Source organism: Phyllobates terribilis, unplaced genomic scaffold (genome assembly GCF_046119375.1).
Source record: "Phyllobates terribilis strain yellow unplaced genomic scaffold, ASM4611937v1 Scaffold_12__6_contigs__length_324123572, whole genome shotgun sequence".
Classification (NCBI taxonomy): domain Eukaryota; kingdom Metazoa; phylum Chordata; class Amphibia; order Anura; family Dendrobatidae; genus Phyllobates; species Phyllobates terribilis.
Genome location: NW_027362772.1, coordinates 76,806,162 through 76,819,090, shown reverse-complemented (window position 1 = coordinate 76,819,090; position 12,929 = coordinate 76,806,162). Strand labels below are relative to the sequence as shown.

The 12,929-nt window shown below is 41.3% G+C and overlaps 1 protein-coding gene across 1 annotated transcript; it reads right to left on the bottom strand.

Annotated features, from left to right (window-relative positions):
• Nucleotides 1–976: 976 nt before the first annotated feature.
• LOC141172132 (C-X-C chemokine receptor type 3-like) lies at nucleotides 977–11,441 on the bottom strand. Its single transcript, XM_073655999.1, has 2 exons — nucleotides 11,336–11,441; nucleotides 977–5,446 (listed from the first exon to the last, which is right to left on the bottom strand). The coding sequence occupies exons 1-2, from the start codon at nucleotides 11,354–11,356 to the stop codon at nucleotides 4,379–4,381; spliced, it is 1,089 nt and encodes a 362-aa protein (XP_073512100.1). The 5' UTR covers nucleotides 11,357–11,441; the 3' UTR covers nucleotides 977–4,378.
• Between the last annotated feature and the right edge of the window lie 1,488 nt (nucleotides 11,442–12,929).

The window sequence follows — 12,929 nt, the reverse complement described above, 5'->3', positions numbered from 1 at the left end:
GGGAGACCCGGCCTTAGTACACGTACCACACAAGGACAGGAGAGGACCTAGTGGGAAAAGACTAGGAACACTCTGGTGCGGAGTCCTGACCAAAGCACCTAACTACTCGGAGGTTGTTGACCCCCGGTCCTGGTGGCTGCAGCGCGCCGTGAGGAGCAGGGAGAAGCCTTGCAGCTGTGCATTCTACCGTGAGTGAAGCTTGGAAGACTACCCCTAAGGCCTCCGGTTTCTTATTGCAATGCGGCACCGCATGATACCGCACCACATCTCCCACTACAATCCCCATCCTCCCATCTCCTCTGCCCTGAGGCCCTGCTCCGCCTGTGGGGAGTAGTACCATCTTCTGCTGCCACTACATCCCGCCTCAGAGGACTGAATGCAGCGCTGGTGGAGGATCACCAGAAACCACAGGTGGCGTAGTCAATATAACCACTCGAATCACTGTCACCGTCCCTCCTAGCCCTTAACTTTTTAATGTGACAACCCTGGGCACGGACCGGGCCTAGGCCGCGACTACATCCACCCTGCACAGTGGCCCGGCTTCCGAGTACCCCCCTAACTCTCAGGGTGGGCCAGCGAGCGGGGAAGGAGAGGCGTCCCCTGGTCCAACCGACTCGGACGTATTACTATCATCTATCGCTCTCTCCTCCACCCGGGCTTCACATATGAATCTAAACAGTCCTCCTTCTGCTCTCCGATGAGATGAGAGCAATGAGTGAGATGAATCAATGGAGCACAACGATCACTTTAGTGCTTATACCCCTTTTTCTCGTGATTGTTGGGGGTGATCACTTGTGGACCTCCTGTGATCAGATCTTCTGACATTTCACTATGACATATGAAAAGGTTTTTTGTTTTTATTTTATGATAGTTACCCTTTAAAAGTCTCCTAATTGGACGAGATTGACCAAGTGACTTGACTAAAATAAAAAAATACAATGAACACAAGTGTTTAATAAATCCTTTTTATTTCAGTCTCTATATAGTAAAAAAAACATATACTTTACATATTTTGTACCCCCAGAACTATTACTGCTGTACAATTACAAGTTTTTATGTTATTTAAAGGCATTTTTTTCACTTGACTTTTCTTTTTTTTTTACTACCGGCAAGTAGTTGCTAACTGCGTACCTGTTCTGCTTTAACAATCTGTTCAAGCGGTCATGTATCATTCCTTCCGGTGATTCTCCTGCTTCTAGTGACATCACGTCAACAGAGCAACTCCTTCTCTTCTGCTCTGCTCTGTCGACGGGCGTCATAACTGATGTCATGCTTATTGACAGCTGGCTCCCTACTACCTAACTGCGGGGAGTAGGCTGTCAATCAGCGTGACATCAGCAGTGATGCCCCGTCAACAGAACAGACCGAAGAGGAAAAGTAGCTATGGTGACATGAGGTCAAAGGAAGCAGGAGAATCGACACCTGAGATCGTTGCAGGGCAGAATAGGCAGGTAGTTAACAACTACCTACCGGTAAGTTCTTAGCCCCAAAGGAAAAAACAAAAAATAAATAACCCCCTTAAATGCATGTATTTTTGGCTGTAAAGCATTTTTGAACTGAGGTTTCTACAGCCTCTGTGTATCATAGTACATCATAGCAGACTGCAGAATCCGGTTCATGGCTAACTCCGTCAGCAAACTATTCCTGAATGATCTTCTAAGCTGATTTATGATTGTGTCCAAGTTCAATTTTTAACTGGCCAGACATAAATTTAGAAGACCTTTTAAATGCCCCGGGATCCTTATAGACTGGCCCTGGTTATTATAATATTGATGTTCAGATCTTTTAGATGAAGGTGTTCTCTAATGTGGCTTGTGCAAAGAAAAAAAGAATATAAAATAGAATATAACATTAAAGTTGCTATTTTTGAGTACAATATGACACGAACAGCATAAACCTAAAAAACATACAATACACATAAATAAATATACATTCTGTTGTGTTATTTATAGGCATAAACATATTTTTTTTGGTCAGTTTTTCAACATAGGTTAACTCAGAAAGTGTTTCTCTAGCGCCACCTATAAGTGACTTTCCTGTGAATCATTGTCCAAACCTTTATCCTGATAAAGCCAACAGTTGACGATTGAGTCATATATAATGGGATGGACATTGATCTACAACAGTGGTCGGCAAACTTTTTTGCACCAGGGACCGGCTTTAAGCAAGACCAGTTTTCAATGGCCCGGTGGGGGTGGGGGCGGGGCTTTGGTCATATGTGGGTGGGGTTATGGAGGGGTGGAGCTTAGTACATACTTATCATATAATTATGACATTTATAATGAGAATGTGATTCAACTTACCATAGGTTCAGAATGAGTGGGAGCACCAGGCTTGTTTCCCTGGATCAGTGGGAGCACTGGGCTTGTTTTCCTGCAACAAGACGGTCCCATCTAGGTCCCATCTGATGATGATGACCACTACTGCTGCTACTGGACACAGCCACTGCTGCTATGAATTTTCACTGTTATTTGCTTTTTTCACTTTAACCAGAAAATCTGCTGCTGGGCCGCACGACACCAGAACACAGCTACAGGAGTCATAAGGGTGGGACACCTGACATCATATCTAGCTGCCCATTAGCATCCAGAGCCCCTCCCCCTCCAACTCGCAGCTAGCAGGAGGGGAAGGAGCGCTGGACACACATGACCTGCTTGTCCCTGCTCCTGCCTGAGCACATTCTGCGAGTAGGGCCGCATGGATAATTATCTATTCACTGCCAGTCCCTCCTCCTCTTTTCTTATAGGCTACTGATCACATGCTGGCTTTCTCCCTGCTGATCCTCTACAACTGTCAGCGGCGCCGCAGACCGGCTGAAAAACCCCAACGGTCCGGTCCTGGTCCGCGGACCGGCGGTTGGGGACCTCTGATCTACAAGATAGCCATCTATAGGTTGCTCTACAGAGACAGTTTTCTTCTTACAGGGTCAAAGCTATATTATATACTTTTTCAAAAAGATTGTCCAGTGAACACAAATTTTCAAAAATCAGTGATAACTTTCTGACCGGTGAAGGTCCAACCACTGGGACCTGCACTGATCATCAGTAGGGAGATCTCCATTCCCAATGGAGCACGTAGCTTAAATTTTAGCTCTATTTTTCATTCCCATATGTGTTGAATCTCACAAAACTCGAATTCAATAGCTTTGCTGAATTTTCCCAGGAAATTCAACTTATGGAAAATCTGAAGTACTCTAAAGACTCCAATTGCCCTGAAAAGACATGAATGACACGCTAAGGTTTCATAGGACTGTGTCCAAACCCTTTTAAACTCTAACGCAAACACAATCTTGGTAATGATCTCAACATATATGGCTTTGGGGAAATGGATGATAACTGTTCTTCACACTGTGCTGTCACACACTATTTGCACAGTTTATTCAGTGTTTTATGTCTTTCTCTATTTCTATGGCTAAACTTTGAGCTGTGATGTGCTCTCACTATCCAGATTCACCATAAATTGCCTGCTGTATTTCCTCCACTATATTTACAGTCTATAATAGACCCTCTTGATTGCCTGTGCTATTCTAAGTTTTGTGATAGCAGCAAGGCTATATGGGGAAGCCTCACCTCGGAGCACAATATTTCACGTGATACTTCTCTGGCTCATGCAATCTTCAGTGTATAAAATGTTATATAAAATTTAAGCAAAGCAAAAATTGCAAGTTGTTCGAATTCGCCCATTTCAGAGAACCCCTAAAAATAAGACGCAAATTTGATTAGATTCTCATCAAATCGATCACTCATTTCTATTGTGTGATTATGGGGTTCACTCATCAATAATCTACTTCCTAAGTCTGAGGATTCCTTTTTGCCAAGACCTCCATATTATGGAAGGTGATGCATCTATAGAGTATGATAATGACTAGAGATGAGCGGATTGATTTGTGGGACTCCAGTCCAGCGTCCATGTAAGTGGTACCTTGAAGCTAGACGGTTGGCCTGCAAATATCTTACCTTCTGATGTCCCCTGGCACGGCATTTGATCTGTTAAGGCTAGTGTAACATCACTTGTGCTGTATGAAACACAGATAAAGTCACGCCAGCCCTGGCTAATCAAAAGCTGTGCAAGTAATGTCGAGAGGTAAGAGATTTGCGGGCCTCCCATCTAGCCGCTAGATACTATTGACCTGGCTGCAGGACAAGAGTCCTGCGAATCGATCCTCTCATCTCTAGTAAAGACCCAAAGTTCTTAAGCTCTTAGATATGCGACCAAGAAAGTCTAAGTAGAGGAGTTGTGTTGAGATCAAACTGAGTAAATATAGATGGTAGGACAATAATATTTTTTGGTTCCAATTTGTATTCTAGCAGTTTTTGATGCAATTTTTCTCTTTGGAGCTTCTCAAAACTAGATTTTAGAGTCTACCATAACTCCATTCTTAGTAAATCCCAGACATGGTAGTATCACCAGATGAAGACCAAGTGAAAGATTTTGATGAAGGTTGCCTTCTCTTGATATGCTTGGCCACGAATCGTGGGCATAGTCTTGTTTTACTGAACAATTCCAACAAGTTATTCTTGAATTTGGCTCCAATGAAGGCATAAAGAATAGGGTTCAGGCAACAATGTAAATAACATATGCAGGATGTGATGGATAACGCAAAGTCAATGTTACTTGTGACAGCACAATCATTAATTATTTCCAGCAGGGTCAACATATCGAAAAAAGCTACGATATTGTATGGAGTCCAACACAAGAAGAAAGCTACCACAACAGCTATGATAAGCCTCATCGCCCTCTGCTTCTTAAACCCCTGAGATCTCAGCAGAGTAATTATTATGTGGGAGTAGCAGAACAGCATAAAAATTAGAGGCATCAAAAAGACTAAGATTTGGAACAATATAGTCGTAGTTATCTTCCAGGACTTGGCATGGCCCTCGGGATAGTAAGGGTCACATGAAGAGAAATTGGTGCGAGACTCGAATGAGACGGTATAATACAGAGCATCCGGGATGCAAAAAATAAGACATAAAAACCACACGGCAAGGCAACTCCAGTGAACGTGTTTCTTCTTGTTTTTCTTGTAGATCTGGACAGCGTATACGATGGAGAGATAGCGGTCAATGCTGATACAGGCAAGGAGGAAAGTGCCTGCATAGAAGTTGATCTTGAAAAGTGACGCAACTATCTTACATAAGGCTTCTCCAAATATCCAGCCTAAAGTTGTTTGTGCCGCCCAGAATGGTAACGTAGAAACTAGCAGCATATCTGCCAGTGCCAGGTGAACAATGAACACATCCGTACTCTGCATCTTCAGCTTATTGGTCAACATCACCAATATGACGAGCCCATTGCCCAGCAATCCAGCTATGAACAATATGCTGTAGAAGGTTGGTAAAAAAATTTGGTCAAAAATCTTGTTCTCCTCATGAAGACATATACCATAATCTTCACCGTCGGAAACGTCAGAGTATGGAAATGTGATGTTGTCATAGTCTCCATTACCCTATGAGGAATACATAACAATGATCAGAATACAACACAAAGACCAGAACTATTATAGGACATTATTACACAATGGTACGGCCCGAAGACCAATCTGATTGCATGTAATAGATTAATACAACTGATTTACCAATTTTTTTTACTAGTTTCTAAAGCAGTGGTCTCCAACCTTTCTTACCTTAAAGCCAAGGCCCCACTATCAATATTTGGTCAGTATTTGGTCAGTATTTTTTCTCAGGAGTGGGATCCAAAACCATGTGAGGAACAATCAGAGAAAAGATATATTAGAAACAAGTCACCAATTCTGCATTTATCACCCACTCCTGGTTTTGACTCCCATTCCTGAGAAAAAAAACTGACCGAATACTGACCAAATACTGATAGTGGGGCCATGGCCTAAAAGAGAGTATCCGGGACTTTGATAATTTTTTCCTATGAGGCTAAGAACTTACAGGCAGGTATTTGCTAACTATCTGCCGTGTCTGATCAGCACCGATCTCTGCTGTCATAAAGCAGTCATTGGACCTCTCCTGCCAGCGATTCTCATGTTTCTAGTGAAGCATGACAAAGCAGTTTCTTCTCTTCAGATTTGCTCTGTTGATAGGGCATCACTGCCAATGTCATACTGATTGACAGCTGGCTCCCCGCTGCCTAACTGCGGGGAGTCGGCAGTCAATTAGCATGACCGGCAGTGATTTCCCATCGACTGCATATCGGAAGAGATGGTGCTGCTCTGTCGGGGGAGGTGAAATGAAGCAGAAGAGTCACCACCAGATATTATCGTCAGGTAGAACAGGAAGGTACTAGTTATCAACTACCTGCCTGTAAGTTCTAAGCCCCATAGGAAAAAATAACCAATGTCCAAGATAATTCCTGAGAGATGGCCGCAAGCCACATACAGCTCCCAGTGACACCCAGAGTCTACCAATACCGGTATAATGACAGCCAAAGCTTCTCCACTGAGAGTGCTCCCAGACCTTTTATCCAATATTCAATATGCCTATATCTAGGGGTTCCCACTATATCCAGGTAAATGCAGTATTCTTGCATCAAGCACACCCATCACACTATAGCACCCAGATTCAAGCAGTTCCCTAACTGGCAGCATTATCCTATTTCTAGATTACCATACTTATTCAACATCTGCCCACCTCCTGAGAGTACAAGGACATCCAAATTTTCTACTCACGACTCATAAAAGCCACCATTTGGAGACCTTCTCATCATAACTGTTTGATAGACCTGGTGCTAATACACCAAGCTGTCAGACAGCATCATGAGCCAGAGATCATTGACCTGCGATCCATATTAAGGACCCCTGTTTTAAAGTAATTAAATAGCTGTATTATCCATATTAGTATAGCCCCTGCTAGTGGTGACTGAAGGCAGCCAAAGTTTTATCATTAACCAGTAGGTCCGTGTAAAGGGCAGCAACTTTGTATGAAAAAGAAGCATAGACACCTATATAGTATGAAAAGCAAATATGGATCATTAACTTTAAAAGGATTTTCTAGGACTCGTTTTTTTAAGAATCAATTACCGTGCAGTCTTTAATAACATATTTGTAGTTTACTCTTTTCGCAGTATAGTCACAGACCTTCGTATTCCAGCTTATGTCCCTTCTTTCCACTGACCTTCCAAATCACAAGGCCATACACTCAGCATGTGATTTTGGATGCCAACTTTTGTGTATGCCGTATGCACTCCACGCGTTGTCAACACTAAAGTCCTGTGCAGGCTTGAGCCCTGCAGCCATGCGTGGTGAATACGCAGCGCATGCGCAGTGCGAAAAATTATGCAGTGGGCAATTTCAGTACATGTCCCCAAAGCAGGTGGCACATGCTAAGGAGGTGGGGTGAAGAATACAGCACAAGTGCACCAAAGGATGAAACTTTTAGGTATTTTGTATCTCATGGACAACCACATTAATAAAGCCACGGTACATTTGGAGGAACAGATCTGGTCTCTCTAAGGTCCTTTGATTTCTGTGTCCAATTCTAACAATGGAAAATTTGCTGTAAAGTAGGGGGGTGGCAAGCCTAAAATATAAAGTGGGAGATCTACTGGAACAAGCACCAAAGATGACCATGTGGCAAACTCTGAATATCAAGATATACCTGAAACTTATGGCTAAAAGTTCTCGATAAGTTGGTTACTCTTCTCTGAAGTTGTATTGATGGTATTGTTGTGGGCTCCAGATGTACTGAAATTGTAACCTAAAGAATATTTCATCTTCGGATTCCAGGTTTCAATCTAGAATTATCCTTATTGAGGACTACAGCCTATAGTATACTCCGGAGCTGCACCTTCAATTCTGTAAACTTCTACGTTAGAAACGTCTACTTGGCCAGCAGTGTGTCGATGGTCATGATTGCATAAAGATGGACAAAAAGTACAATTCTCAAGAAGGTCTTCACTTGTTCTTAATCATGAGAAGATATGACTCTTAGTGGTTGCAGCTCATTTACGGTACGAGACTTAGTGGTCAGGTTCAGGCAGGGGCACAAACGTAATTACAGTGTCGGTCTCTTTTTTTAGCAAAACAAAACATTTGTAGAGTTAAGAAAAGTTTCAGAAATTCCTAGATCTCACACAGTCAGTCCCTGCTTGAACACTGTTCCTCTTCTGACAGACTGGGGACCATCTTTTGGACTCTTTCTCAACTGTTTTACCTTGAAGGATCCTTACCAGATACTCACACTCTGGAAACTACTTTGGCGCACACTGTCTGATGACTCATTGTCTCGTCATTTTGCCACCAAGTGTTGGTAACACCCTCACCAAAGAGCGTAGTGGGCACCTTCTATACAGTCACATGTTGTCGTCAACACTCAGGGCTGTCGAGCAACGGCTCTATCCAGTTACTCAGCTCAACCCGCAGGACAATGACCACAGTAAAAAGAAACAAGCATGAGGCAAGAACGCAACAGTACAGCACAAAGAAAAACTATTGGAAACAAATGTGCATGAACAGTGTTAAAATTGTGTAATTCTTATAATAATAATGAATATGATATGATAATTATCAGGACATCACTTGCCCCTTGACCCACATCTAAATGTCCCATTTCATAAAAAGAGCAAAGCTAATCTGTAAAGGATATGTCTTGGGACAAGCTTGTTGACTGGTTCAAACAACAATAAGCAGAACTTTGAATTCAGCTCTGTAGTATAATACAGGATGTAACTTAGGATCAATACAGGATCAGTAATGTATTGTATGTATACAGTGACTGCACCAGCAGAATAGTGAGTGCAGCTCTGGAGTATAATATAGGGTGTAACTCAGGATCAGTAATGTAATGTATGTACACAGTGACTGCACCAGCAGAATAGTGAGTGCAGCTCTGGAGTATAATACAGGATGTAACTTAGGATCAGTACAGGTTCAGTAATGTAATGTATGTACACAGAGACTGCACCAGCAGAATAGTGAGTGCAGCTCTGGAGTATAATACAGGATGTAACTCAGGATCAGTAATGTAATGTATGTACACAGTGACTGCACCAGCAGAATAGTGAGTGCAGCTCTGGAGTATAATACAGGATGTAACTCAGGATCAGTACAGGATCAGTAATGTAATTTATGTGCACAGTGACTGCACCAGCAGAATAGTGAGTGCAGCTCTGGAGTATAATACAGGATGTAACTTAGGATCAGTACAGGATCAGTAATGTAATGTATGTACACAGTGACTGCACCAGCAGAATAGTGAGTGCAGCTCTGGAGTATAATACAGGATGTAACTCAGGATCAGTAATGTAATGTATGTACACAGTGACTGCACCAGCAGAATAATGAGTGCAGCTCTCGAGTATAATACAGGATGTAACTCAGGATCAGTAATGTAATATATGTACACAGTGACTGCACCAGCAGAATAGTGAGTGCCGCTCTGGAGTATAATACAGGATGTAACTCAGGATCAGTAATGTAATGTATGTACACAGTGACTGCACCAGCAGAATAGTGAGTGCAGCTCTCGAGTATAATACAGGATGTAACTCAGGATCAGTACAGGATAAGTAATGTCATGTATGTACACAGTGACTGCACCAGCAGAATAGTGAGTGCAGCTCTGGAGTATAATACAGGATGTAACTCAGGATCAGTACAGGATCAGTAATGTAATGTATGTATACAGCGACTGCACCAGTAGAATAGTGAGTGCAGATCTGGAGTATAATACAGGATGTAACTCAGGATCAGTACAGGATAAGTAATGTAATGTATGTACACAGTGACTGCACCAGCAGAATAGTGAGTGCAGCTCTGGAGTATAATACAGGATGTAACTCAGGATCAGTACAGGACAAGTAATGTAATGTATGTACACAGTGACTGCACCAGCAGAATAGTGAGTGCAGCTCTGGAGTATAATACAGGATGTAACTCAGGATCAATACAGGATCAGTAATGTAATGTATATACACAGCGACTGTACCAGCAGAATAGTGAGTGCAGCTCTGGAGTATAATACAGGATGTAACTCAGGATCAGTACAGGATCAGTAATGTAATGTATATACACAGCGACTGTACCAGCAGAATAGTGAGTGCAACTCTGGAGTATAATACAGGATGTAACTCAGGATCAGTAATGTAATGTATGTACACAGTGACTGCACCAGCAGAATAGTGAGTGCAGCGCTGGAGTATAATACAGGATGTAACTCAGGATCAGTACAGGATAAGTAATGTAATGTCTGTACACAGTGACTGCACCAGCAGAATAGTGAGTGCAGCTCTGGAGTGCAATACATGATATAACTTTGGAGGATAATGCAATCTGTAACGTAAGATCAATTCAGGATATGTATTGAAATGTGTTTACATATTGAATCAAAATCAGGACGTAACTCAGGATCTATGCAAGATAAATAATGCAAACAAGTATATGAAGTTTATGCCCAATCCACGGGCCGCATGGCTGTATGATCTCAGCCAGACATTTTTGACTCTGAAATATCGCAGCATCGCTGTCGGGGACCGTGCCGCATGGAAGATTAGTCGGACAGGTTGGTCTTGGGTGGTTTCTCCCTGCTCCCTCCCCTTGAGCGTCAGGTGTCTCCTTTCATGTGTGTATAGGGAGAGAACGCGCAAGAGAATTGGGTGGAGAGAAGCCACCGGGGCTGAAATCAAGCAGCCGATGTCTGATACATGCTGCCCGTCTATCTAGCAATCCTCATCTATCTATATGATTTGGTTAGATTCCCACTTTACATCACTTCACAATATCCCATACTGTACTAAACTGTTACAGCTAAACATTTACTAAAACGTAAATGCTTTCATTTTCAAGAATTAGTCATGATTAGTAATAAGAATATAGAAAGACATTTTTAAGGTTAGGAAACTTTACAACTGATAACGAAAACTATACTATAACACCTCCGAAATGCTAGACCCAAATGTGATGATAACTGTCATGAAGATACATTTTGGCATTGACAACTTAATTGTTTTTTTCATCAATTAACAACATTCAATTCTACATTAAAAGCACAAAGAATTACTAAATTCTAAACGTCACAAATCTTATATTAAATTTCCAGAATTCTAAGTTAAATTGATTACATTTTATTCAAAATTAAATAATTGAAATAATTGAATTCTACCAATTTTTTTTATTCATTTTGCTAGTTACTTAATTATGTTGTAAATGGAACTAATTAAACTTAACTGAATTCTGTTGTTAGTCCCTGAATTATATATTTTTTCAAATGTTGCAGTTAAATTTACTAAATTCTCTTGCAAAATTGACAAAATTATTTTATTACATTTTTTGATATGTATTGCAGAAATCAATGAATTCTTTTTGCTAATTATTTTGCTCCATTTCCAAAATTCAATTGTTGTGCAATCAAAAATGAAAATATTCTTTACTCACCATGTCGACACTATAGGACATGTTAAGCAGAAGCCCTTGTTTCAGTTTTAGTCAGCTCAACACAACATGGTTTTGTGGAATGTAAAGCATAGTCAGAAACACTCATAAGATATATGACAGGGAGGTGGGGATGTAGAATATAAGCACGTGCCTTTTGTCTGTGCCCACAAGCATGCATCATCTCATAGTAGAAAATCCATGAATCTAATATGTCAATCTGTGTCAAGCTGTTGGAAAAAAATAAGACCCAGCATGCCCTGCATTATTGGAACTAAGTGGCTCTGTAATAGTTGGAGAGCTACAGGTTTTAAATCAACAATGTAGCTATAGGAAGTGTAGAGGTAACATGAACATTCAGTCCCCAACACTTTCTGCCATACTGAAATACCTCAATATCATCAGTGGCACATATTACGGATTTTACATTGGGGTTCAAGAGCTTCAGGTTACACCTCTATTTAACACCATTACTCTATAGGTCCAATAAAGAAATTTGTGCCTACAGCAAAGGACAAGTGTGATGCTTACAGCAAAGGGTACATTTCAATTTAATGTAAGAGACATCACAATATTACGAAGCTAAAATGTAGACAACTGAAAACATATTGTGCTAACACCACTCATATACTGGTCACAGGTCAACACATGCAATTAGCATACTGGAAACATGCCACATTTGCCACTAATGGACTCGACACATTATGCACATGGTTCTCACACATTAGACACATGATGGACATAACACTAAAAACTGTACACATACCACAAATTCCACAGATACAATGGAAACATACTACAAATAGTATATAAATGAGAACGATAGTAGTGGTCTGTGAAAAATACATAGATTAAATGATAGGTAGAGAAAGCAATTGCAGAGTTGTCAAAAGCTGCAGACTCTATATGAAATGATCAGACAGATATACTGTATATTCAATACCTGCCTATATTTCCAGCTGCCTGTAAATTACATTCCTTTATTTTTCATTCTTGAAGTACAATAAACCAGGAAGGCAGTTTAACGTCCCTCAGTACTTTTTTTTCTAGCAAAGAAAATAGAATGAAATGAAAGTGTGCTTGCTGGCTTGATACATGGCCCAGCGATAAGCAACCATTTTTTGCATTTCTTGTGTATTTATCTTTATGATGGGTGTAATTTTCTTATTTTATTTTACCAAAAACGGTGCACTCTCTGTGCTCTTACATGATGGAGAACATGAATCACTCACTTTTGATCCCCAAAGCAGGGGTGCACATATGATTGGTACAACCTGTGCAGCAGCATGCCAATAGGTAAAGGGCCCATTTCCATCTCCAAAGCAGGTGGAATTGTGCATTAAGAAGAGCTATTGGACAGCAAAGGGCCCCTGTTCTTGTCCAGGGGCCTTCTTCTGTCTGAGTCTGCTAGTGCTCCAAAGTGCAACACACCGTAGATTCTTTGAGCAGAAACCAAGGGCAGGAACAATAAATGAAGTTCATGACTCACTGGGTGAATATTTTGAGTGGCAGCAATGCACCACCAAAAACCAGGATGTGTGGTGAAACCTCCACAGCAGGGAGCTACATATGCTTCTACGTTCAGGTGATGGTCATC